Raw genomic sequence first — 27,666 nt, 5'->3', positions numbered from 1 at the left:
TTTGCCTTCCCTCGTGGCGTTGTTTCCATGTTTCCTGGTTGAGAAGGGAGCCTGTGCAGCAGATTTCAGTTTGACGACACTCATTCAAACTTTTATTTGATTTTGTCCTCTCCAGGACAGGAAGATTCAAAACATCTTTTAATTTTGATGTTTGTATGTGTAGTCTTATTTTAACACATTCACTGTTGTACAAGGAAGTAAGCCTGTGCATACTCGTGAGAAAATAAAGTGATGGTTGGGGGAAATGCTTAGTAGAGTTCATAGGCCCACTGGGATCCGTCCCAATTTAAATACTTGTCCTCAGGTGCCCTGGAGGGTTTGGGCATTGTCACAGTGGAATTGGGCTAAGTAATGCATGTAAAACTCCTCAAAATGTAAAAAAGGATGACCTTTAAGAACAGAAGATCAAAGGAGCAACTGTCGGAATCACACTCAGAGAAGACACATTTTCCGCAAAGCAATATTTTGACTTGAAAGTGGATAATAGCACTGTGTGGCTTCTACCATCTCCACATACTCTACTTTGAAGACCAAAGGTTGGCAACGACTTGGAGACACTCATTGAACCAACAATCCTTTTCATTTTGATTCGAGCTAATTCCCCCCAGTATTCAACCTTTTATGAAGTAACGGACTGTGGCAAGATCTTTAGATTCTTGACAAAGGGAACAAGATCATGAGATTGTGTAACCTGGTAGTGGTACCAACACAACCAATCTGAGGACATGGAATTTTTGTTATGAATAATGAATACATCACACAACCCTGTACTGTATGTTTTCATGTACAAATCATTGTGATGAAAATGACTCAGTGGCAGTGACCAAGAAACTTCAAATTTGACAATTTCTTAGCAAAGAGTGAACGATCAGGTTGGGAAAGTTTGGCAGAGTACTACTAACATATCAAAGCAGTACAGTTCTTGCTGAAAATATTTCGGGGGGAGGGGGGACCAAAATGACTTGTATTTTGTTGTAAACTTGCAATGTAACATTAACACTAAGCTTGTAACCAGCATAGCCTACATTGAACCATGTATGAGGAGTTATCTATCAACTCAGGTGCAACATGTAAACAAAATTATTTTCAGCCTGGCTATCGTGGCTGGTGGAGTGTGCTATACCTCACATGTTTCTTCAGTTGGAAGGAAGTGCAAGAGATTCCACCCACACAAAACTCAGTGGCTGAAAAGTAGGACTGGTGGTTCGAACTCTCGGGTTCCTGTCAAGAGATCCCTCTTCGCTACTGGTTCTACTGAAAGGTCTCCAGACTGGGGTTGAGTGCAAAGATGGATGACATCTCTAGTGACTCTACCATTGTTGATATCGGACTATAAATGTGACCCGCTCTACCAAAACTAGGCGCTTGTCGCATCTGAACTTGACAGGTTGATACGGACTTGTTGTTCATTTCCCTATTGTAGACCTTTTGTGAAATGTGACCAAATCAGTTTGTAATCGATTTCACAAAAGGTCTACAATATGGAAATGAACAACAAGTCCGTATCAACCTGTCAAGCGCCTAGTCTTGCTAGAGCGAGTCACAAATGTAACTTTTAACTTTGACGCTATTTGTTGAACCTACAGTACTTAGAAAAGTCAAGTGATGTTTTGAACTGTTCAATGGCTCGAAAAGACATTTGCACGATCTGTTGAATGCACCATTGTTATCATTTCCTCTTCTCCAAGTGCATTGTTTTCAACTCAAGAGATCATTTCCGACATTCATGCCAATTGCCATTGGTTTAAGGATGGACATTCAGGGCTCGTGAAGTGCAGAAAGACAGTATTTGATGGCATGATGTGCTATTTACTTCCATATCAGGTGACGTTCCAAGATGTGTGACTTTCTTTTTGATTCACCATCATAAACATGTGGCATGAATTTGCATCAGGTGTCATACATGTACATGTTTGATAGTTAGATGTACAAATTGCTAAGTCACATCTTACAAGTAGGTTAGAATAAGATCATAGTTTTAATGTCCAGTTCTACCACTATGCTGGGGAACTCCTCTCGTCAAGTGTCTTGAGAAATTTCTGGTGCGTTGTTATCAGACACAACAGCACCCTGAGCTGCTGCCAGCAAACATGTGAAAAGCCAGTTCTAATACATTTTCTTTTCAGAAGGAGGTTAATTTTGAAGTCCTTACGAAAAGGCTTCGCTGTATTGACCAAAATCTTTACAGTCTCCTTCCTCTATCTTTTCAGGCAAAGTTCCAAGCCTCTATCTTGTGGTTGTTGACCAAGGCACAGAAGAATGTCACGGCCGACCAGAAGAACCTCTTCTATGAGGATATGGAGGTGAGTCTGGGAGGGGGAGACCTTAAGTGTTGCCCACCAGAGACCTTAAGGTGGATCGTGCCAATGGCCTTGTCTCTATGCTGTGTTTGTTGATGAAGGCACAGGGGTTGACAGTAGGGTAATGTCACGACAGACCAGAAGCACCTCCCTCAGCTATGAGAGTCTGGATATGGATGTGAACTGGGATGATATTTGGGGAGAAAGGGGTGTGTGTGATACCTAAGGGAGTGCTAAAAGCCTTGTCATGTCCAGTATGTTGATAGGGGTGGGAGACCTGTTGGGTAGTCCCGACAGTCACCAAAACAAACCAAGGACACGCCTTCCATTGGTGTAGAGGGGGTTGAATTTAGGTAGGGTAAAAACACTTAATACCTCATGGACAATATTATATCGATGGGTAGCATGCAATGGTAGATGTTTCTCCTCACAGGTGGTGAGCAGACCACACTATAAATAATGTTCTTGATGAGTGATTCACAATCAGCAAAAAAACTTTTAAATGAGGTGGATGTAGAGTAGTCTATTAGAATCAGATCTGCCTCGAAGTCTGGGTTGAATCGATGAATTCTTTGATGATTACTCATGGGTAAAGGCTTTGTTCTTTGCTGATATGTTTATTTTTTATGGGAATACATGTACATAGTTCTACTAATGTACTATACAAGTTAACCTGTTAATGCCATGACCAGGCATCCTCCTGACCCTCACAAAATTGGATTTTTCATTTTTGGAAGGTCCCTCAATGTGGTTTTTGAAAGAGGTTTCCAATGACCTTTGGTCCTTTCTTCATTTTGAACCAAATGCCTGAACATATGGTTGAGTTTTTTCCTCGCTGCCATGAATTATAAATAATGTAGAATCGTAGATAGTCTGTGAAAAAAGTGCCTCGTCCACCACAGGCATTTCAGTCTCAGATTCCAAGGAGCAGGTAGCAAGCAACAATTACTGTAGTTTAGAAACATGTGGAAATGCAATACTTTTCATGTGGTGATGTTGAATGATTCACAATGAGGGGAAAAAACAGATCTGATGGTGTCTGATAGTGATATAAAAAGGTCGAGTAATGAACTGTATTAGCTTTCATTGGGCGGGATATCCTTGGTCTGCTAAAATATTTCATTGGACTGATCAGAGCGAGGGACAGACATCCGTGACATAAAACCATTGAGTGTACAGAGCTACACCATTGTACACTCTGCCATTTGATAGGCCAGTTGAGAGTTTAGGGGGCCTTGAACCCATGACCTTCTGATCCCAAGTCAGACTCACTGCCAATGTGGCACTGTGCTCCCCATAATAAGACATTGGCTGTAGCTGGTGGGGGGCAGACCACTCATGGCCAATAAGGGGTGTATGTCAGTGTGAGTGTGAGTCACTAGGAAAACCAACTATAATCCATTCCTTCATGTTCGTTGCCCTAAAATTTATGATATTTGTTTTGATTCCCAGGGTGCATGGTACATCAAACCCCAGCTGATGAACCGGTTGACGTCGGGGGAACTTTACTGTGCTGCGTGTGCTAACATCTTCCAGGAATCACCGTCAAAATGGCAAGGTAGGTATGCCTAGAAAGGAGCAGAACCCCTGTATGATTTAGCGATCAAACTGTTAGGAGATGAAGTATGGAGAGAAATGGCCTACTGGGCTTTTAATAGGACCCCTGGGACAGACACATGACAAGTTGTTGAAATTCTCCAGAAAGGTGCATGATTCATGCATTGTCTTGTATGTACAAAGGATGGCTCAAAGTCAATACGTCCCGATTTTGAATCCAAAACCTAAATAAGAAGTATTTTGGTATGAAAAGTCTGATCCAAACCATATTTGAACGCACATTTTTGACCAATAGTCTATTTTGAATTTTCAAAAAGTGTTATTTGACTTTGATGAATTCAGAATAGACTTGATAGAAGTTGTCAATCAGTGAATCATGAAAGACGAACTGATCGTGAGTTGAAGATATTTTGTAAAGATCTGCAAAAGATGAAAGGAACTCGCAGAAAACAACAATTATGTTCATTTGAGACGTTATTGTCAACCAGACACACTGACTTCTGTCAATAGAAATAAAGTGTTAATGAAGAAAAGTCACGTCTGTATTGGCTAAAAGTGCATTTTAACCCTTTAGTACCAGAAAGGTCTGTGCGTTGGTGTCCTGACATTCGTCCTGTTTGTCGTGGGTGCTTCGTGAGCTCCTCGTCAAAGTTTGAACAAAATATTCAAAAGTTGTGTGGTTGGAAGTGAGTCCCAGTCAAATGGACTCGCAAAATAGGCCATGGTCATGCTTTTGAGTGGTAAACCATTCCGTGGGTCAACGGTTGGCTAAATTGCCCAAATTTGGTGGCAAGCCAGCTGTACATGAACACACACTGCTCGTGTACAGTTCGATCTAGACTATTAAACTTAGTCCATAATTGGATCAGTCGTTGATTAGTTTTAAGACTTTCCACTTGAAATTATCATTAATTGATGATTGACAGATCGACCTATTACAGGAAACATCTCAGGCAGAAAGGAAATTTAAACCTAACATGCAGTTATTCATCATTATGGATAGAGATAAACGGGAAAAAGAATCAGACTTATGCATGTTTTAGTTCTGAGGACTTAGGCTTAGCTCCAGTCCATGTACTGTGTTAACTGTAATAACAAGTGTGTTCTAGTTCTACTCAGTCAAAGAGATGAAGATCTATGCAGTATTGGTAAATGGGGTTTAAGGAATTGATATCAAACGAGAGGTTTTGATCATCTCGCCAAACACGGTGAGCGTTGAGGTGAAATGTAGGCCATTTACGGATGAATGTTTGTGTACAGCATAGGATTATATTGAACCTTTCATATGCCGTATTAGGCACTGTGGTCAAAGTTTAAATCTGCGCTAGCTAAGCTGGGAGCTATAAAACATGACCCTTCTTTACATTGTGTTTTTGGGATCAGTCGATGTTGACATAAAAAGTTTTAAAATCTGTTATTCCAGTTTATTTAGTAAAACCTTTGCACATGAAAACACTAATAGAGAGACCTAAAAAATTCTGGCAATTGAGGGATTTTACAAGAAATCCAGGGCAGGGTCAGGGCCAGCCACGTGCTAAACTTTGATGCTGCAGTTTGGCACAATAGTGCTTGTCATGCATGTGGCAGCAGTGATGGCACTGATTGAAATTGATTGACAACTGACTAGGATCAGGACTCCATTCGGAGGCTTCCCGCAGATCATTGCGGGGAGGATCATTTTGTCTGTTATTCTCTTTCTATAAGGTGTTTTTGGTCCTCAAAATGGCCTCTGAGGTAGTTTGCGGATTGTGGCAGCGGGGACAACTCTTCGCCTGCTGCATCCTCTATTCTTCAGCCAGCTCACTGCTGTGAGATTCATAAAATAGATGCTCAAATTGATCAGTTTTGCCTCCAATTTCAGGGCATTCAGCTGTGATCCAGACTCTGTCACGGAAGGGTATTTACGTGGTAGAGGATGACGGGGAGACGACAGTCACAGAAACAGTCCTCATGCAGACAGCTCCGTTTAGAATTGTAAGTCGAAGTGGAAATGAAAAATATTGTATTAAGTCTAATGCTATTAAAGGGGTATGCAAGTTGTGTTCATTGTATTTAGTAGTGGCTCAGTAGAATAGAAATACTCAATGCTGTATGAAGTTATCATGCGTACAAATTTGCTGGCTGACGACAGTCTTGTCTGGCAGGAAGGTATCTTGACAGTATTGGGTTAACGATTCTCATATCCTTTCTTTCCAGAGTGCCCATCTTGCGATGATCAATTCCATAATGAAAGCTTACACATCACACGTTGTCTCTATAGAAAAGGTCGTACAGGCAGTGAGGTAAGCGCCATTAACTTAGATTGACCAAAGCTAGGATCCCTCTTCATGCTTAGAAGGCTCAGAAGACTTTAATCATCAGTTTCCACCCTCTTCAGTCAGCAGCCTGTCTGTAGATGTTCCCCAAGATCAGTCAAAGCTCCAGCGTCAAGAACAAAACTGGCCCAATATTGCAGCATTCTAGAAACCTTGGTGATACACACTATTGTCACAGAGTAAGTGCAGAAAAGTAGCTCAATGTTTCATGTTTGATCTTGTTGCAGAAAATTCACGACAGTCTCTGCGTCGAGTGAGTTGCCCTACGATGTGGAAGACGCCATGCTGTTCTGGATCAACAAGTCATGTTCGACGGTCAAGCGGAGATTGGAGAAGGAACACAAGGCAAAAACGGACGCTGTAAGTTGGTTAAACTTGTCTTGTTCGGCCACACCAAGGCAGGAGTAGATGGCGAAGAGTTGCTTTGTTCTTCTGTTACAGGTAGTGGTGTTTGTTGTGACCTCATTTTGACTTCATCACAGAAACAGAGGCTGTAGTAGTTGATTGAACTCGTCTTGTTGGGCCACGCAAAGGGAGGGTATAGTGTGCATTGTTGCTCTTGTTTTCTTTACATACCGGTAGTGGCATTAGTTGTGACCTCATTTTGACTTCATCACAGAACTGATGCTGTAAGTAAGTTGCAGGTGATGTCTGATTCACGTTGCAGAAACCCTTAGCAACCAAAAGGCTATTCTTAGAGAGTAGGGTATGATATTTAACGCATGTCATTTTTGCGTTCCAGGCGAAAAAGTCAACGTCCGAAGCATCCGGGTTACCCAGCATTCCATTGATGGATGACCTTCTCAAGGACATTGGGGACGGCAGCGCCATGGCAACCCTCATCAGTTTCTATTGCCCGAATTGCCTTAAACTAGATGGTAGGCGTCAACATATTCCACTTGCGTTGGCCTTTTAGATCTCATATATGAAGATTTTAGAGGCATTTGCCTTCAGGCTGATGTGCTGCAGGTCTTTGAGGGTACGTCCCAACATACCCTCTGGCATAGACCCTGAAAGTCCATGGTTGAGTTTGGAATATCTCGGACCCAATGAGTGCCAAATTGGAACCACAATCATAATGACTATTGCCGAGTATCGCCGACTATTAGCAATCTTTTCCCTTTCAGATATATGCCTAAAACCGTACCTAGCGATTGCAGATTCCCTCTATAACATTCAACTCGTCAAGAAGTTCTGCGACTCGAATCTTCCTCGTCCCGTCTTTCATTTCTCGTATAACGACATGATGTACACGTCAGAAATACTCAAGACGAACCTTGTGGCGTTCTTCGCCGAGATGTTCTACATGTTTGAGGTGAATAAGGTCGACTGCGTGACAGGACCGGTGATGAAGACGGCGACAGCTGAATCTCCTGCAGTTGTTGACGAAGGTTAGTAGCTTCAGCCGATATTGACACAAAGATCTGATTCCCTTTTTCCAACTAAAGATTTCAGTGTGTATTCTTAACTTTAAGGATCCTCATCTACTCTTTGAGTTCCAGGGGTCGTTAACGCGACTCTAACCGTGGAAGGGCGCTTTCTAAATGTTTCACACTTGTACTTATTCCAGCTGCACGGCCAACCACAGCCAAGAAAACTGCAATTCCCCCCATCAGTGATGTGACCAAGAGGAGTTTCCAACGGCCAGCAGAACTTGGCAAGGGCACCTCTGACCCTGAACTCAGCAAACTCAAGTGAGTATTTCCCCCAGAGAGTTGTCAGTTAAGGCATTTGAATTTGCACCTTACTGGTGCCTCCTCACCATTGTGGCGCATAAGAAGCATGTCCCATCTTCGAGAAGGACTATGGGGAGGAGGAATACTCCCTCGAGAATAACACCTCCCAGTGGGGAAGCTGAAGAAGAATTGTGCTTTATAGGAACCATCTTCATGTATTGACATGTCTTCTGCTTTATTCCAGTGCAAATCTTCCAACCCGCCAACAACTTTTGCCCAAGAGACAGCAAGCTTCCAGCGATGGTGATGGTATGTATGAAAATATACTCTCAAATCTTGCCTACTTCTAATGAGAGGGAAATCTGGGCGTTTTTCAGAAGTGGCCATCAATTAATTTGGCCCGCACCAAGCTTTTATTGCTAATTTTGAAGAAATGCGACATACATGTGTTCCATCTTGATTCCTGATAAGCATAATTGGCGGAATCCTGGTCTGACATTGAAAATGTCCAATTTCAGAACCGTCTCAGAAATTGAGTGCAGGAGCACAACAGTCCCGTGCCTGGGAGGAACGGCGCTCGCCGGAAAAGCCCACTGCTGCCGACATAAAACATCGAACTTACTCCAAGGCACAGTTACGGAAAATAGCCGCAGAAAGTGGAATTGCCGATAGCACGTGTAGCACAGAGACTCGAAGTAGCGAGGGAAGTTTGTTGACGAATGTTAGCTTGGATTCAGATCTAATGGAGAGTGCGACGTTTAGTTTCTCTGATACGGATACGCCGCGGGATACGGCTCGGAGTACGGCTCCAGCGAACGTCACAGATCCTTCACATCCGGATTATATGGAGTTACAAAGTGTGACCTCGCTGGTTGGGACAGCGCGTTCTGACACGTCGCAAAGACCGACAGGATTTACGGAACCTCTCATGCCCGCGTTATTAAAACCCGCAAAGGAGAAAAACAATAGTCATCCTAAGGACGTTGAAAGTGGCGAGGCGGTGAAACGGAGCCCGGGGTCACCGACTAAACCGGTGGGTAAAGTTAACGGGAGCCCAAAGCATGTTGCGCCACAAGTTGACAGTGATTCGAGTTCTGATGAGGAGTTCATGACGCCGCAGGCTTCGCAGCCTAATACGCCATTTGGTGGTTCACCGGAAAGAAACACTAATTCTTTACCGGCGAAAGTGTCGCCGAAGAAAAGTTCTCCGCAGAAAGTAGTGCCGCCTTCAAAACCTGTTACTGTAGCACCACCTGTTGCCCCGCCACAGGAAACAGAAACGCAGCAAAATGCGGCATTCTTTATAGACACTGAAAACGGCGTCGAAAGACCTATCAAATCTAAAGAACCTCCAGTGGAGGCCTGTCCATTTAATTCACGCCGTGGTGCTCCGGTTTCTCAAAGTTTTGTCAGGACTGACCGGCCATTGACTGCAAATTTAGCGCGCAAAGTTGGTATACCAGTGATAGGGGACAGTGAATCGCAAGCTGGGCGTTTGTTTGAGAGTGTGCCGCGTCGCGATTCTGAGGGTCACAGCTCTAGCGACTTTTCTGATCATGAGTCAAGTAAGATTCATCGGGATCATAAACTGAAGGAGAGTAACGACATGGAGGGGTCGTTTTATCTTCCTCCACGGACTGACTCCTCCGCTGACACTACGCGCCCAGATTCGTTATTCGGGAAAGATAAGGAGACTGAACAGAAGGCATTATCGGAGGTACAGGTCAATGATACGAAACCCAGCCCTACGACAAGCTTTGCAGAGTTGAAGAAACAGCGTAGTGGGGTGACAGAAACGCCTCCAGAAGTCGCTGTGTATCATTCTGAAACTGTAGAGGCACCGTCGATGATATCGCTAAAATCACAATTTCAGAGATCGAAGGAGGAGCAGACGTCGAAACCGGTTAAAAAGACGACGTTTGCTGCGCTGCCCAATCAAACAACGTGGCAGGAGAGCGCACAGAAAAGTGCTCAGAAGATGAAGGATATGAATAAAGAAAATGAGGCAGAAGCAGTGCAACCTTTGGCATCGGAAATTTCGAGTATTCGTCTGAAATTGGAAGCGAAACGACGGAACATAGAGTTGGAAAAGAAAAAGATTGAAGTGCAGTGGACGAAGCAGAGGCAACGTTTAGGGAAGGCAGCGTTCCTGCATGTGGTGGCGAAGGGGAAGGGCGATAAGATTGACAGTATAGAGGAAGAGAAGGAAGAGGGGAAATCACGCGAGGTTTCGGTGGAGCGGAAAGCGAGTCATCGTGAGCGTCTGCCGTCGGATGATAAGAAATTTGAAGAGATACCAAGGCGAGAGGAGGTACAGAGACGGGAAGAGCCAAGGCATGATGCGTTGTCAAAACGGCGTGATTCTGAACCGGTTCGGCAGCGGACGCCACCACCGCAGTCCCGGCCACGGTCTGCTACGCCTCCAAGATCCGAGACCCCGCCGCGGTCACGTACGCCTGTCCAGGTGCGGACAGAACCTGCTGGGGAAGAGAAAGTTCGCCGTGATAGTAACAGGTCCACGCCACCACCACCGCCACCACCATCAACACAGGCTGGTGACATGAAGGCGGAGAAAGATGGGAAGAAGTATTCAACAGAGGAGATAAAGTCGACGATAGACAACGTCCGGCAGAAATGGTTCGTGGACCAATCGCCAGTACATGCACAAAAAGATTCAGGTGACGCTAAACCATTCCAACCACCGAATGAGGAGAATGCCAACGACTATGGGAACTCTTTAGAGAAATTGAATATGAGTCTTAATGATCTACAAGGTGAGATCATGAAGTTGACGTTACAGCAGGAGCAGATTACGAAAACGATAACTACAGCTACACCGAAGACTTCTGCTGATCCGCAGCCAACGACGACACCAGTGGTGACCATGTCAACGTCTGCTCCAACCACCCAGACGCCTGCTCCTCATGTTCCTCCACTCAGCCAATCACATGATCCGTATTATTCTCAGCACGGGAAGCCCCCGATACCCGGCGATCCTTACGGGAATTATCCTCACCAGAATCCCTATATGATGCAGCCCCAGGGGCCATACGGCAGCCAGGAGTTTCAACGCTATGGGATGCCGCCGTACCCTTTGAATGCAAGCCAGCAAGGGTACATGCAGGGGTACCCGCATGGGGTGCCACCACATGGTGCATCCCCACTGCAACAGTTTCAACAGCAGCAGATGTATCAACACTTATACGGGCAACACCCGGGGGCCAGACAACCGTTCCCTGGTCAGACGCCGTATTCAACCCAGTCAACACCTCCACAATCATATCTCCACAATGTCTCGGCCGCGTCGACGCAATACGGCGTCTCTAACTATCAACCGTACAGTTCAACACTTACAACAAATTCAAATATTAATCTACCGCTAACGCAACCTGGTCAGCCTCTCAGTCATACTGGTGCCTCTCCGTCACATCATCACACAACGACATCAACGGCATATCAGCGATCTTCACCTCAATCTCCTGTGTCCGCGTCACAATCGAAATCTTCCCCGTCGCATTATGAAACAGAGCCAGTGTCGGATTATTCACGTGCGACGGACGGTTATAGTTCTATGACGAGTAGTCACATGTCAGTGTCCGGTACCGGTAGTTTCCATAGCACCGGGTCTGATCCGGCTTCAACTGCATACCTCCCGTCACCTACCACAAGTCTTCCAAAACCATCCCCTGTACAAAGTCCAGTGAACACTACGAAACAACCGCCATCTAGTGACTACAATACAAATTACCAGGAGTATAAAGCGAATATGGACCGTAATTATAAAGTTCAGAGTCCGGTTTCGGATCGTAGTCCGGTTCATGAACCAGAACCGGAACCGTCACCGGAGGTGGAACTTCCTGCTGATATGAATGTTGAGGAGGATGGTAGTGGATTTTATATTTCGTTTGGTGATTCTGTCACTCCTAAAAAACCGAAACCGAAATTCCTGCAGAAACGCCGCAAAGAGGAAGAGGTTCAAGAAGAGGTGGCGGTAACGAAACCGGCTCCGCCGCCAGTACGGCAACCAGTACCACAACCGGTGGTATGTGAGACATCACCGCCACAGGAGAAACACTCGGCGCGACATCAGGAGATTCAAAATGCTTCCTATACGGTTCCGGTGGATATACCGCAGCAGTCACCAAAGCCGGATATAGAACTTCAAGAGAGCGTGCGACCAAGTCCACCTGGTGTTGGCTTTGTGATAGGACAGGATGAAAAGACCCTGAAAGAGGTAGGCGTTCGCCTTTTGTTCAACCTTTCTAAAGCGCCCTACTAACATGCGATTTTTGTCTCTGCGTTTAAACTGATGAGGGCTTGGTTTGATATCGATTGCAGGTCGCGTCGATTGCCAATTCTTGTCACAGGCACCTGCAGTGACCACCGCAGATGAGCGATTATCATCGCAAGTGGTTTAAATTTGGCAATTGACAGTGTTTTTCTTGTTGCAACGTTACAGGCGGAAGAACTGGCGATCCAGAAACGTAAGGAAAAAGTGATGCAACTACAGATGAAGCGACGTCAGGAAGCGGAAAAGAAGGCGGCCAAGTTGGAACAAGCCAATGCAAAGAAACGCGAGGAGCAACGGTAGGGGGCCTTTGGGTTGGCTGAACCTGTCCAGTTTTCTTTCCATGTGGTGTTCATGTTTGACAATAGGTGGTTAAGATTGGCCCGTAGGCCCTACTCCCAAGAATGAGAAGGAGGTGAACTTGTAGTTGGTGTCAGAAGTCGTGCGCGCCGTGCGTTTGTGATTAAGTTCAGATATTCATCACTGGATGGGTAAGAGGACCATTGCATCCTTGTCGATGACAGTTCTTTCCTTGTTCTAACCTCTCAGTCCCAGGTATTGACTTTTATTTTCTTCTCCACAGATTGAAAGAAGAGCAGGCAGAGGCGAAAAAGGCAGAAGAAAAAGCAAAACGGGAGCAAATCTTCCAGGCGTACCTCGCACGCAAAGCTGCCGAGGAGGAAGAAGAGCGTGGTGGACCTCCGGCGCGGGAACCGCCGAAACCCAAGGCCAGAAAACCTGGTAAATCTCGTCCCGGCCCTGCTGCAGTCAAAGCAACTGCTGCAGCGCTCGGGGGTGGCGATGACAAGAAGTCGATATCGTCCGCATCCCTGAGTTCCCAAGAGGAGTTTCATGCGCGGTCTGAGTCGCCGCCCGCTCAGCCCCCTGGGCAAGGTATTAGAAAGATGCGAAAAGGTAGCTTTCATTGTGCTCTAGTTTTCTCACGGTGGTGGCATGCTATGCCTGACGGACCCCAGTTGGTGTGGTGACGTTTAGTTTATGTTCAAAATGGTTGAGGTGAAGTGACGGTCGAGTCAAGTCTGGGAGAGGGAAAATATTACTTCTTGGTTATAGTTTTGAGCTGTGGTTGGTTATGCCGAGTCATTGAGTGATATGAATAAAGACTAGTGTAGCGACGTCAACCAAGACGTTATCTGCACGTGTCTATTTTAGTTTTGACGTCAGCAGGGGCTAGGGCACAGATTGGCATCTAAAATTGATGCCCGAATGATGGCATTACACTGCCTCTATATTCAGATCAGTGCATAAACCTAAAATTAGTGGCATTCGGACCCGACAAATGATCAAAGAAGTCAAGAAGTTTTTACATTATTCGCTTTCTTTGGGATGGAATTTCTTAGAAGTTGTTTTCTTTCTACTGGGGTCTCCTATGCACTCAATTGCCACCTATTGTTGCCTAGTTGAACTAATATCCAGTTGAGTTTATGTTCACTAATATTATGTTGTGTCTAACTTGAGCTTTGTAGACTGGTAGAAATCGGTAGAACATGGACGATTTTTGGTCCCTGGCTACAAACTACCCTAGTTTGATTTAAAACCATGACTTTGGTTGAATTTTTAGACAAGTTGAACACTGCTTAGTCTAAATGTAGTGATCTCGTGTGTGTATTCACAGAAAACATCAAAAGTGAGCTCATCAGGTAGTGCCTTCAAGAAAGCTTACCAATTCGATTTGTCCGAAAGCCATTATCGTCAAAAAGCGGTGCGTCCACCACGTGAGGAGAGAGCTTCCTTTAGTTGCATCGATTAAGCTGAGTGTTGTGAGAAACGTCCGAAATTTCTGTTGCAGAAAACAATGTTTGTCCTAGTGTTCATTTTGGAGTGTTTCAAAATTTGTATTTTTTGCTGTTTTGGTGTTTTTGAATTTTTTTTCAAAATTATCTGCACTTGGACTTTTGCAACAAACTCAACATTTTGCTATTTTCCTCGCTTTTGACCGAAAAAAACTAAAATTTTCCTAACTTGCCACTTTTTACTCTGCAACTTCCACTGGCCTTGTACGGTCAAGGTATAAGATCCCTGCCACGTCAAATTTCCCATCGTTGTCACTCAGTCTCTGAACCCCTATCCCTGCTAGCATTTCACCTGTCCAGTATCCCTCAAACCACCTGTCAAACTGCTTGGTATCCCATGCCGTCTGACTGTCCATTAGTTGAGGGCTGGTTTCCCGGCCCAACCCTGAACCAAACAGCGCTCTCCTTCCATTAGATTCAATTTTATATTGCTTACGGAGCAGGGAACGCTTATGGTAGCTTAAAAACACCCTTTTGCTTATCCATGTGAAACTTATAAAATATAAATCTTTAGCTGAAAATGTTCGAATTTAATCATATGTCAACTTCTTTCACTTGAGAAATTGTTGTTTGACACTGTGTCGACATGTTTTAGCTGGTTCAGGTGGATCTGTCATAGGTCTATTATGATACATGTAACATAGGCCTACTACAGGTGCCCCACAAACGGACTTAAACACGCCTACACAGTGTTTTTATGTTGATCACAGTTAAAGCACTGAAGTTCTGTTTCTCACTATGTTGTTGTTTCTTGTATCAATGTGAAAACGTTGGTCAGTTCAGTTGAATCGTAGCTGTCATTTGATGACTGTAATTTACTCTCCAAGCCTAAGTCTTAGTCAGAGTCGTCGATAAAGTGCAATCTCTGTAAAAGGATTTATATCGAATTCAATAGCTGTGTTAGTTTCAGGTGGGGATCCAGAGGGGCGCACCATACGCACGCCCCCCCCCCCCCATTTCATGAAAATCTTTGAATTAGACCATGAAACTTTGAGGACATCAGGCATTTCATTGAGAAATTCAGTGCTCTTAATTTGGCTCCTGGATCTGCCTCCGAACACAATTGTCTCTACGTTTCAAATCGAAGTCATCACCTTTCTAATTTCCGACCTTGACCCTTCCAGGAAGCAGCCCAGCCGTCATCCATTCTCTCTACACGAAAGACGACGCATCATCGTCGTCAGGCAGCGTCACCCATCGCCGTGGAGACAGTCCAGGTGGGTCGGGATCCAGACTATACCGCAGCCAATCAGGTCAGCATGAGACGCGTTTGTTGCTTTATAGGGGGCGCTGGCTCCTACTTGAAACTTCTGACGACACTGTAGCAAACTCTGGCATCAATCTATTTTCATCTTCTGAAGACTCATCGAAAATTCTGGCACCGGCATGTGCTATTATCTCCAGCATTGTCAATGCAACATTAACCTTGTCCTATCCACTACTGTCTATCTTTGAAAAATAGCAAAAAAACTAAAGATGCAAAAAATTTCGCTACAGTATGATCATATTTCTCATAATGAGAGTCAGCACTCCTGAAACATTGACAGGTGGTCAGAATTTAGATACATTTTGATAGAAAATGATGTTATGGTTGAAGAAATGTTTGCTTTGGGTTGGAAATGTTTTCCTATTTGATGTGTTTTTGATAGGAAACACTTTATCATTTTGGAATGTGGTACTTTCTTGCAAACTTACACCTAGATTTAATTCACCTGAAGTTAGTTTGAATTCCTTGCACTTGAATTAGTATTATCAATCGGAGTAAAGTGCTTGACACTTCCCCCAAAAATCATTTTGCTGGATTCCAGTTTTGCTATAAATGTCAACATTGTTAGCTGTTAATGCCCCTCCAGTTAAACCCTGTTAACTTGTCCACCGCATCATCCAAACACTGATGGATAAACATAACTAACTTCTTGGTCTACTCCTAATGGCTAAGGCTTTCATAGTGTTCCAAGCATCTTAACAATTTAGGCTTGGGGTGCTGGAGCCTTTGGTGACATATATTTGGAATATTGGTCATCATAATGATGATTCAAGGCAATGGTAATGACAAAGATTGAGGCGCATATTTTGGGAAATATCAATATTTTCTAGATTGAATTACTTTAGTTTGGCGAAACAGCTGAAATTTGATTTTAAATATTCAAAATTAACGTCGCACCTGTCTTTGATGACAAAAAATAGCAACAACGAGTCGACCTAAAGTGGCGATTTTGCATGTTTTTCGAATGTTGCACGCCATTTTGTGAATTTGCACGAATCGCTGTGATTGTCAGCATGTTTGTTTTCTTTTGCTGCTTCAAAATTTGCATTTGACTTGTAAATTTGTCAAAGAGATGAAAATTTTATTCTTTCTTGGACGTATTCTCTTGTCTGCACTGAGTCCGAATGTGTCTATTATCAGCACGGTTTGAAATATTTTGCCTGGGGTTGTTCGTCTTGAAAGTATGCATATCTGTTTCGGATGTCGTTAGCTTTCGATGGCATCGCGTTCTCATTCACGTAGTTTAGCTTGCTGCATGTTAGTACCCAGTCTGATGATAGGTGGCAGCAGTTTACGGTAATTTGTGAGTGGTGCGGAACCTCACTATAATCTCCTCGTTACTGCTGCCAAATCTGTTCAGACTGTGTGCCGCATGTGATTTTATTTGCCATTCGCACGCTTGGATGTTTTTGGTTCATTTTCCCCGCTTTCCTTGTAGCGTTTGTTTTGAGTAAAGCGAAGCATCGTGGTTCGATGAGTAGGCTAGGTAAGTGGGGACGCCACTGTACAGTTGAGTTTGTGACAAATCTCCACCAGAGGTATCTATGCTTGTTGATCAATCACAAACGGTTTTTGATTCTGTAAAATCTTTACGTGACTTCAAGCTAGACAAAGTGCTGAGAGACAAGTGCGCTGAGACTTCCTGGTGAGTTTTCCTTCGAAGGGATTGACATTGGCACACACTGCCAGGGTACTCATAACGGAAAATTGCACTGCCTGTGCATCACTACATACACCCCTCTTGATGTGTCAGATAGGTCAAACTTGAAACTGCTTTGGCTTGGTGTTGGGTAAAGGTTAAAGCTGGCTAAGCAGAGTTTCATAAAAATAGTCGAGCATAGATATCTTTGGTTGTGAGATTTTGTCGGTGATGGTATGTCTTGTCTGGTTATGGCCGCATGTTGTGTATAGACTTTGTGTGTCTGACAAGTGTTAATGTCAATGCATGCTTAACTTTTATCAAGATTCTAATCTATCAGGAGCCATCCATTTAGCACAAACACAAAATCCTCTGGTTTCAGACCGTTAGGCTGCGTATCCATAGACCTTTTGCTTATTGCATTTTTCCTTGTTCCGTATTGCTTAAAAACAGTTGATTAGACAGAACTTTGTTTTGGCTGATGTGTGTGCACTAAATGAGTGGCTCCTCAAGGGAAGTATTGGATTTCAGGATTTGTTGATAGTGTTCTTGTAAATAATCACCTACGTAACCCTGTGTATTCATGTCTTATCTTACAGCCTCCTCAATGAAACAACTCCTGGGTAGGACTTAGTGACGCTTGCTATTGAAACGATCTTTCTTTCTTTATATCATTGAGTTCTAAAGTGTAAAAGCAGTCCTACTGTTCAGCACCTGATGGCCTATCCCCTCTTCTGCTGTGTTCTTGGCACAAAAGGGACGTGTAACCCCCTCTTTAACAAAATAAGGTGGTGCCTGTTGAATTGGGGTCGAACAGTATGACTGCTCTGAGACCTTTATAACTGACTTTTAAACAGTTCAAGGATATTTGGTGTTTCAGCCCGGGAGCTTGTTTGAATTATTTGGAGAAGCTTGTCCAGATGATTTGAGGCAAATTTTGGCAATTTTGTGGCAACTCTACATTATAATGGACGTCAGTTTGCCATAAAATTGTCATGTTTGCCACAAATTTGCAACGTGATCACTAATATTTGCCGATAATTAGCCATCTGCGCCCAGCTTTTATCGCATTGAGAATTTTGAGATTTGGGCAAGTTGGATAACAATTTTTCTTTTTGTGAATACCGGTGTAAATTGTTCAAATCTAAAATTGAAAAATGAGAAATGAGAAATTTTTAACAATTGCTCACCAATTTTGATTAACAAACAATTTGTAGATTGTAACCTTTGTAAATAACATAACCTTTTCTCTTCCCTCCAACCCTTGTACCATATAATGGATTCATCCTGTGAATTGTTTGGACCGGTCCATACAGTGACTGAAGGGGATCCAGGTTAATACATGTCTTTTCTTTGGGCATGTCTTGTGGAGTTTGAAATGATCATTTATTTCCTGCATGTTTCTTCAAACTGGTTGCTGAATCAAGGACAGTTGATACAGTGGAGAGATCAGAACCACCACAATCTTCTTGTTGCCGTGGCTCTGTAGCAGGTCGCAGCAACTAAAATTACTGGTGTGCGTAGGCTTAAGTGGCAGTACTCCTTTAAGTTGCAAGAATCCTGTTTCTCCTGACAATTATCCTTGGTTTGGCTGTGTGAAGACTTGCTGATGATTTTCGATTTGGTTTGAACTTTTGGCATAAAATGTTTTATTTTGCATGTTTCTTTTGATTTAAAATATAATCACTCCAATAATCAAAAGCATGAAGGGAGTCTTGGGTGATTTTGAGGTGCTCAGTTGAGAGGATTAGAAACAAATTGAGCTGTTCACGTCCGTACGTTGAGAAAGTTACAGAATAGCATCGTGGTCGCCGATTTCTGACTCGGCTGCAACATTGTAATGTTCAAAGAACTGCATGTGTTTTGAAGACAAGTTTACCATCTTGGTGCATGAAGAGCAAGGAGACTGAAAGTTTGTCACGTCTGCTTGCCTGATTTATATTTACGATTGTTATCGGCTTGTTGTGGGCCTGTTTTCAGTGAATCCATGTCCCTTTGTCAGAGTCAAAAGCAGTGTTGAGCACAACTGCAATAGCAGGTTGAATGGCCAAGCCTTGAATGCTCACTCAGATCTTGACAATTGCCCAATATTGTTTATAGAGCTAATGTAGTCGGAGTTGACACTCAGCTCTCAAGTCAATTATCATATGGATGAACTCTTTTGTTAGTTGCGAGGTTCAGTGTGTAATCATAAGTGGCTAGATTGAACTCTCCTGGATTCCTCCTTGCATGCAGAGCATGTTTATTTCAATCAGTATGATTTAGAATGTACTTCATGTTCCCTGCGTCTGCCTGCTATGCTTTGACAACATCCTGCGGCTCTGGCAAGTGTAAGCTCTGAGGTCAAAGACCGACCCTGCGCTATATGCATGGGCTATTTGCTGACAGCATTAAAACGTAACTAAAAACACTTGTGTGACCCGTAACAGAGGTCTATTAAACCTCATTGCAATATACTCCCTTAGTTTTTAGCTCACCTCTTAGCAGAGGTGAGCTTATCCCATACCGTGGCGTCCGTCGTCCGTCGTCGTCGTCGTCGTCGTCGTCGTCGTCGTCGTCGTCGTCGTCGTCGTCGTCGTCGTCCGTCGTCGTCCGTCGTCCGTTAGCAGGGCACGTTTCGTAACTGTTAAAGCTATTGAGTTGAAACTTGGTACACATGTACCCTTATGTAATGACACCTTGGAGACCAAGTTTCGGTCCGATTCGTTTCATGGTTTGGCCACCAGGGGGCCAAACGTTAAAAGTGAAAATATGCAATATCTCCCTTAATAGTAGTCGGGAAATTTTGAAAAAAATATGGTAGGTACTTCTAGCAAAGGTGCATCATATATCCTCCGGGTTTTTGATTTGACCTCCTTTTCAAGGTCACAGAGGTCAAATGGTGTAAATTGGCCGTTAGGATGTAACGATGGCACGTTTCTAAACTGCAATGGCTATTGATACCAAATTTGGTACACATTTACCCCTTAGTCAGGTGATCTTAGGGACCGAAGTTTGGTCCAATATGATTCACCACTTGTCCACCAGGGGGCAAAATCCAAAAACCTTAAAAATGTGATTATTCCTTAACTTCTTGCCCGATTGCCACCAATTTGATATCATGGGTACATCTAACCACCATACAGTATATGTCACACAGTTTTTTAATTTGACCTTCTTGTCAAGGTCACAGAGGTCAAATGGCGTAAATTCGCCGTCAGGCCGTAACTATGGCACGTTTCTTAACTGCAATGACTATTGATCACAAATTAAGTACACATGTACCCCTTGGTCAGGTGATCTTAGGTACCGAAGTTTGGTGCGATCTGATTTGCCGTTTGGCCTCCAGGGAGGGGGCCAAATCCTAATCTCTTCAAAATGCCATTATTCCTAGTAATGACTTGCCCGATTGGCACCAATTTTATATCATAGGTACATCTAATTCTAACAACCATTCAATGTGTCACCCGGGTCTTCTTTGATTTGACCTACTTTTCAAGGTCACAGAGGTCGAATGTATTGTAAATTGGCCATTTTGGGGAAATTGTAATTGCTTGGACCTACATCAAACCTAACACTACATGACACAATACCATGCTCTTTATCCATCTTTCCTCCACATGAGGTGAGCACAATGGCCCTGGCCATTTCATGTAAACTCTAATGTCCTAAGCACCACTGCCATGTTTCTTTAATGTGATTGTTGACACTCTGTTTCTGTTTTGTGAATGAATGTGAGTGAGTGAATGCATCTTGTGGACTAAATAAATTCAAACTTTATTACTTAACGTGAGGCATCAGTACATACAGTATGTGTTTAGTATTTGTGTTGTGCATATTTCTTCGTCTGACACCTATGCTGGCTGATTTAACCCCTCGTCGTCTACTGCATTCTAATCTTCGTCATCTCAATTTCAGAAAACCGCAAAGGCTTCTCACGGATGAATCACAGTGATCACAGTGACACCGGGTCCAATCCGGACTACGTGGGACCCAAACTCTACGTGAAACCCAAGTCGATGTCCAATCGAAATGTGATCCAGAATGCCATAGCATATTGTTGCCTGGCTGGTACAGTCAACCATGGACTCAAAAATAAAACCTTAGAAGTGAGTACAGAGACCTGCACTGCAATTCTGTGTACTATGGAACCTCCCTTAGCGGACACCTCTCTAGTAAGGACACCCTCTCTAATAAAGACAATACTTGTTGTCCCAGATTGGCATTTCCATTCAATTTGACCCCTCCAATCAGGACACCTCTCTATTACAGACAGTACTTCTCAGTTGAATTCAAAATTTACAAATATATGATAATTTCTCTTCAGGAAATGGACGTCTGTGAAGCGAATCACTTCTTGATTCTGTTCCGGGACGCTGGGTGTAAATACCGGGCGCTCTACCAGTACAATCCCGACACAGAGGAAGTCCTGAAAGTCAGCGGCACAGGCCCAAAACAAGTTACGCCCAAAATGTTAGATAGGTTTTATAAGTAAGTATAAGTGCGCTTAAGCACTCTGCAAACAAGCGATTTGTGATTATAATCGCTGCTATGGGCAACATAACGATCTCTCATCTGCAGGTAAACTGGTAGTCGCAGGATTTGGACTAAATTTGGTATTGACCTGCGATCTGCGATAGTCACCAACAAGCAAAGCGTGTTGCAACTTTTGCCAATCACTGCTTCGATTCAGTTTTGAAAGTAGCGGTCGATGTAAAACCCAGTTCATGAAATATGCGTTTCTAATGTCCATCCTTCATTTCGTACAGGTACAACTCTGGACAGAAGAGCTTCAGCCAGATTAACACGACGAAACATTTATCCGTCTCCATCGATGCTATAACGATCCAATCAAGTCTCTGGCAGAGCAAGAAGCCATCGGGACCAGTGTCCGTCGCTGCCAAACGCCCGCCGCCCAGATGAGGCCGGCGCGCCCTCTAGTTGTTGCTTTTGTAAACGTTGCGGCGTTCCCTGTTTTGTTGTTATAATGGGACGGATGCTGTGCTGTGATTGGACAGCGGAATGATTTATCGATCAGAATGTCGAATTCAACTTCAGATTTCAAATTTTGAACGAGAAGCACAGGCCTCTAGAGGAGGCGTGCACAGGCCTCTAAGAGGAGGGGTGTCTCGAGTCGAGAAGGTTGAGCCGGCTAAGATTGTCAATGGGTTCCTCTCTAGGAGGTGATGTGGGTCAATGGTCATACATCCTGAACTGTACACAAACATTTGTTAGAATATCAATGCACATTTTCAGATGTACTCAAGAATCACCTCCATTACCATGGCGTCTGTTTTATATCCTGGCCTGGTATCATCACTCGACTCTCGTCATTATCTAGAGACATTCCTCATTTCAATAGCCGATGGTGAACAGTGCTTGGATGTATCTATCTACACCATAGTCTTTCATATCATTCAGGCCGCACCAATTTAATACCTTGGATTGGGCTGCTGTGGAATCTAGATCAGAGGAAGGGAAAGACACACAATTTGAATTTTAACAACAAAAGAAAAAGCATGGTTTTCAAAGGCTGAGGTTCAGTGCACCCGCTATCTGAGGAATTATATTGTTGTGGCCTTATAGCGATCTGTACTTGTTGTGATTGTTATTGTCCTTATCAGGTGGCACTGTTTGATGTGCTTTGGCCTGACACCTATTGGTGTCATACTGAACTAGATCTTCTGGATGTTACTTACTGTGTGCTGCTTTGTTCTGGAATTCAAAAATGTTGCTACGCAGTGCTGCCATCGTGTGGTAGTCAAGTGAACTATGTGCTGGTATCGGAGACTGAAGCAAGTCAATCTCCTTCGCGGAGTTACGACGTTTCTCTCTGTTGTTGGAGATTGATATGATCACTCCACAGACCTTTGCTGACAGTGAGGCAAACTCTTGTTGATTGGCTGCGACATTGCAGCGTCACGCTTTGATAAAAAGTCCAAGATTGTGAGACTTTCTGCAGGATTGTTGACAGGGGTTGCTGCCAAGAAACAAAATAGCAACTGCGGTGCCCCTGTAGTAGAGGTTGGAAAAAAGCCAGTTCTCAGCTTTTGTGCCCAAACTGAGAAGAAAAAGACATCATTGTTGATTTAAAACTATAGAAAGGTGTGATATCAGTATCAATGTACTTAATTCCACTGAATCAGTGTTCAAATGCTAACATGGAGTTTCAAGGAACACATGCTTTGTCTTCAGGATGAACTTCTGTACCTCTGGCCACAATAGTCTAGTACATCCACACGCTTTGAGCTTTTGTGATGGCATGGCCTATAGTTGAAGTAATATTTCCCATTCTCCTCGATGAATGACGGAAGGAATGAATGTTGTATCCATGTTAATTAAATGTTCATTGGTCGGCGCATAATCTTTCTTAGTTTGGCGTGATTATTCGTTTTTTGTTCCATGAGAACTGAGGAATTCATTAGTTGCTGTCAACATGTCATTTTTGCCGAATATTTGGTAACTTTGCCCGTTTAAAATGTCCTTTAAAAGACAGGCAAGGGGAATTACCTAAAAGAATTTCCTTTTATGGAAGGAATTCCTATGTTGATTATACTCCTTGTCTGGCTTTAGGCCGATATTTTAAGGGATGGTAAAAATTGGCATGTTTTACACTAAAGAAAATTCTTCATCTTTTCTTCCTCTTTGGCGGACTATAGCTGCGCGTACACCACGAAATATTGGAAATATTGAAATATATGGATCGGCAATTAGCTAGTTAGATGGTTTGGCTCCAGGCGGCGCTTTCTGCTTACTGTTTGCGCGCCATCTGTTGCCGGATTTTATAACTAGCTGCAGCGCTGGTGTACGCGCTTGGTGGATTTTCGATGGTGCGGCATTGGTTCGCGAACCAAGATTGGTGGTCCATTTTCAGGTGGTGTACGTGCGGCTAATATGCCAGACTAGAGCTTGTTCAATTGGCTCTTAATTGGCGATGTATAGGTAACATGTGCTACAAGCGATCTAGAATAGACGACACCATTTTTGCAGCGTTTGTCTTTTGTATTAATACGCTTGTACAAATTCTTTAATAATTTCAAAGGCTTTATTTTTGTTGGAGAAGTTTTATACGCTGGTGTTAAGGGTCTCTCGTTAGTAGCAATTGAAATGGAACGGGTTGCCTAGTTTTGTCTTTTTATTGTATATGGCTGAGGGTGGCGCAGTCTTCATTAAACAATTTGTAATCTGAAATGAATAACGAATCTGAAATAACGCCGAGTGTCACATTCGCTGGATACGGAGAAAGTTTCTCAAATTTCGTCAACCTGTGTGCTATTTTTGTCTTCATGTTATGCAAGACTAGTATCTCCTCAGTCTTAGACAATTTAAAAGTAACGAGGGTTTTGAGTAGCAGTCTTTTTTAAAAGTCTTTGGATTCAAATGTTATGAACAGAAATTGCTTATATTAAATTATTTCTAAGCGATGATGACAATGCAGTGCATTTACATGTAATTGGGACGCTTTTGTAAACTTTGTGATATTCAGTTAGTTGTCACCCCTATTTGTGAAAATGGGCTGCCCTACCTGCTTTAGATTATAGCAGTTTTGGTAGATTCCACTTTGATCAAATAGGGGTGTTTCACGGAGAAAGGATGTACATAATGCACAAAGTATAAACGTGGAAATATATTTGAGTGTAAATATTATAGATCATACAAAATTGAACATCGGGTCAATAGTGTTAAAAAATAACCGCTTCCTGTACATGTACATAAATGAAGAAATAGTATAGATGTCCTTCTTAGCTGTTGAACTACTATAAAGTGACAGAAAAAAGATGATATACTTTTGATCTGGAATAACTCCCAAAATATAAATTTAATTTTTTTACCCGATTTCTGTAACGAGTTGAGAAAATGTGACTTTTCTGCAAAGTACATGTACCTATTTGGATAAGCACTTTCTCTGAAACATGAATGTTTGAATCTCAGTTGGATAATTTCCATATTTTTTTCAAAATGACTCATATCGATGTTCAGTATGAGTATCGTTTCTAATCCGGTTCTCTGCCATGTCAGAGGGCCTCAAAACCGATGTCACAATAGAGTTACATTCTGTAGTAATAAGAATTGGTAAAGACTTGGCCATATCAACTCTTGGAAGAAGTAACACTTGTCCACAAAGTGGGCTGTGGATTTAACTATGAAGGGCTACAGCCACTTTAAATTGAGAAAAAGTAAAAGCTTTCTAAGCAAACTAGCTATTGCATAAACATCGACACAACAGACCATGAAACATCCAAGTATTGTGACTTTGTCAACATTTCCATAAACAAGCTTTATAAGTACTGGTAGGTATTAATTGTGCTTCCCTAATTTGATCTTTTTCTAATCTATTTCTAAACAATTTGAGAATGTGTTCCGTCTTTTTATATTGATGAACAGCAAAGCTTAAAATTGACACGTGAGTAGTCAACCGGCCAGTCTGTATGTGCCAATGTGTATTGTGAGACACTTGTGGACGACTTCACAGAACCTTATCTGGCCAATACTTGATCAGGTATTGTGCCTGATCCCGCATTTTTCCGACCAGCAGTCTCCCTTTCAAATGTCTTTGAGCCCTTGGATCCTGCATGGGCGCATAGAGTGCGCTCTGTAGCTTAGCAGAACCAGCTTTAGGTGTAGTCTGCTGCTAAAAGAATGGTGAAGAAATTGTTCAGCAAGTATGTGTTCTGTGGTTGCTTCAATGGGGCTCCACCTAGGGGTTTGTTTGGTCACCATCTGCTACTCTATGACTGTGTGTTGTAGAAAGTATGAAATGTGCTGTGTCATCGATGGTGCAGCTTTATGTAAAATATGGAATTGTAAATAATGATAACTTCAACGTTATTTATTTGGATGCGACATAATGCAGTGATGTTTGGATGAGGGACAGAGGCGTACCTGTCCATGATTCCGATCATTTTGTACTTTAGTTTTTAAGATGATAATGCTGTAGTGTAAAAAGTTGAGTTTTGCTCAGTCTTTCTGAATAGTTTGCTTGTGATAAAAACACTTAAGTTTAAAACTGTCTCTGAAGTAGTCCGCCATTTCCTCAAACAAACAACTGGTTGGTAGCAACTTCTCCGTTACACTCGTAATGGTCGACTTTAAAGGTGGACTATTTGCAGGAGCTAGGGGTTGAATTGGTAGTCTTCAGGTGACTAGTATCTACAGAAGCCTGTGTCATAGGATGAGACCAGAGAGAAACCTTTGCCTGCCGCTTTGTGTGACCTAATCTGACCTACCTTGCTCCTTCCTTTAGTCTCCCTTTAAGTTGTGCCAGTTTCCTACTGAATGTAAAGTTAACCCTCTCAAGACTGATGGTGGGTGTTTGAAATGTCTAATCAAATTCAATAGGAATCTCTTGCATGCGGCTGTCAATGCAATTCTTGTACACCCCCTCCTCAAGGGTAGGACTCACTTTGACAGAGACAAACTTGGAATTCTTGGTAAATCTGATGTCTTTCTTCAGTTTGACAATAGATGGCTCCACAGCTTTGTTTAATTTCCTTCTCAATATGAACCATTTCTTATCGATGTTGACTATAGTTGCTTTCATTGTGGCATCAGAATGTAACATGCATTTTTTGTTAATAAAAGTTCTTTATCAATATGGAATCTTTGACTTTTGTTCATTTCTTGAGGTTTCTGACCGTTGTGCATGCCATACGGCTGCAGCATTTTCATTGCATTTAATTCATAAGTTCACCGAAAGGGGGCGCCACCTTTGACACCACTTGAATCCTGAAAATGGTAAATAATTGACCAAGAAATGGCATGATGTGTGGGATCTTCAAACGGGCCTCAATCGGTTCAAAATGAATGATTTGGGAATGCCATTACCACCAGCAGATAACCAAATGCATCTAGTTTCTTTATTTGATAGAATTTGGACGAGCGTAATTGACACTCGCGCAACTACGCTCAACCTCGCGTGGCAGATGGAAGGTATGTTATATATTGAGGCCGAACTGGCAACTGAGACCGCTTCAAATGGCACTGATTCTAGGCTCATAAAATCGCCAAAGATCCCTCTGCACATGGAAACTAAGACCAGGGCGTCAAAGTAAATAGTTTTTAATGCTGGTTCATGAACATGGAAACGGCCTGCGTCTTAAGAACTACATTTCTCGGGGGGGGGGGGGGGGGGGGGGTGTGACCAGACGGACCCCGTCCCCACTGTGTGGTGCCACCTTTCGCCCCAGGTCTCACGAGCCAGTGGTGATCAGGTCGGGATTGTACCCTCGCAAAAAACTAGTTCTTCCATCTCGAGTGATTACCATGGATACAGATGGGCCTACTCTATCCCTATTGCTACTTGTTCAAATGTGAATGTCCGACGTTTCATGTAAAGGGGTAGTTCTGACGATTATTTGAGAAAAATACAAGTTTCTTCTGTGCACTTACGCGGTGAGCAGGGCTGAATGCTATTTATAGCGGCAGGGTCTATTCTACAGACCAAAGACTTTACAGACCTTGTTTTTTGGCTCTCACTTTTTTATTAGTGGAGATTTTCATGAAATCTAAAGTGATATTAGACCAAAACGGTTTTCAGATATGCTCAGAAAGAAATTAAAAAAATAAAAGGAACATCCATTAGAGGGAAGGGCCAGGCCGGTCTACTGTCTCATTGGCAAAAGTCATTTCTGAAGAACCTGGTTCTCCCCAGCAGATAAACAACGGTTAATCCATATGTCTCATATCCTGTCTTCGTAACTGTCAGGTACCGCCATCTAAGCTAAGAAATTGGAACTAGGCATTTGCGTAAAATTTACAGTGAGCGGCACAGTGAGCGTATTGAGATAGTCACAACCAGACTAAATCGATTGGTCATTGCAGTTCCACCGTC

General features: G+C 43.0%; 1 protein-coding gene across 9 annotated transcripts in view; it reads left to right on the top strand.

Moving 5' to 3' along the window:
• The window catches only part of LOC135503470 (calmodulin-regulated spectrin-associated protein 1-B-like), a 38,492-nt gene extending 12,063 nt beyond the window's left edge, over window positions 1–26,429 (top strand). For 2 of the 9 annotated variants that reach the window (XM_064797044.1, XM_064797045.1), the window contains exons 2-18: window positions 2,211–2,303; window positions 3,753–3,858; window positions 5,719–5,831; window positions 6,054–6,139; window positions 6,400–6,532; window positions 6,915–7,050; window positions 7,300–7,563; window positions 7,743–7,866; window positions 8,093–8,157; window positions 8,367–12,082; window positions 12,308–12,435; window positions 12,720–13,051; window positions 15,075–15,203; window positions 16,656–16,703; window positions 20,754–20,944; window positions 21,163–21,326; window positions 21,605–26,429. In XM_064797044.1, the coding sequence (XP_064653114.1) occupies window positions 2,211–2,303; window positions 3,753–3,858; window positions 5,719–5,831; window positions 6,054–6,139; window positions 6,400–6,532; window positions 6,915–7,050; window positions 7,300–7,563; window positions 7,743–7,866; window positions 8,093–8,157; window positions 8,367–12,082; window positions 12,308–12,435; window positions 12,720–13,051; window positions 15,075–15,203; window positions 16,656–16,703; window positions 20,754–20,944; window positions 21,163–21,326; window positions 21,605–21,758 (5,982 nt within the window). In that variant the 3' untranslated portion in view covers window positions 21,759–26,429. Of the gene's footprint in view, window positions 1–2,210; window positions 2,304–3,752; window positions 3,859–5,718; window positions 5,832–6,053; window positions 6,140–6,399; window positions 6,533–6,914; window positions 7,051–7,299; window positions 7,564–7,742; window positions 7,867–8,092; window positions 8,158–8,366; window positions 12,083–12,307; window positions 12,436–12,719; window positions 13,052–15,074; window positions 15,204–16,655; window positions 16,704–17,455; window positions 17,480–18,172; window positions 18,191–20,753; window positions 20,945–21,162; window positions 21,327–21,604 lie in introns of all 9 variants that reach the window. The other 7 variants (XM_064797053.1, XM_064797052.1, XM_064797046.1 and 4 more) reach the window with 7 other exon arrangements.
• The last annotated feature ends 1,237 nt before the right edge of the window (window positions 26,430–27,666 follow it).

Source organism: Lineus longissimus, chromosome 19 (assembly GCF_910592395.1).
Source record: "Lineus longissimus chromosome 19, tnLinLong1.2, whole genome shotgun sequence".
In the NCBI taxonomy this organism is placed as follows: domain Eukaryota; kingdom Metazoa; phylum Nemertea; class Pilidiophora; order Heteronemertea; family Lineidae; genus Lineus; species Lineus longissimus.
The sequence above is the reverse complement of the archived record's forward strand: the minus strand, read 5'-3'. Positions and strand labels throughout refer to the sequence as shown.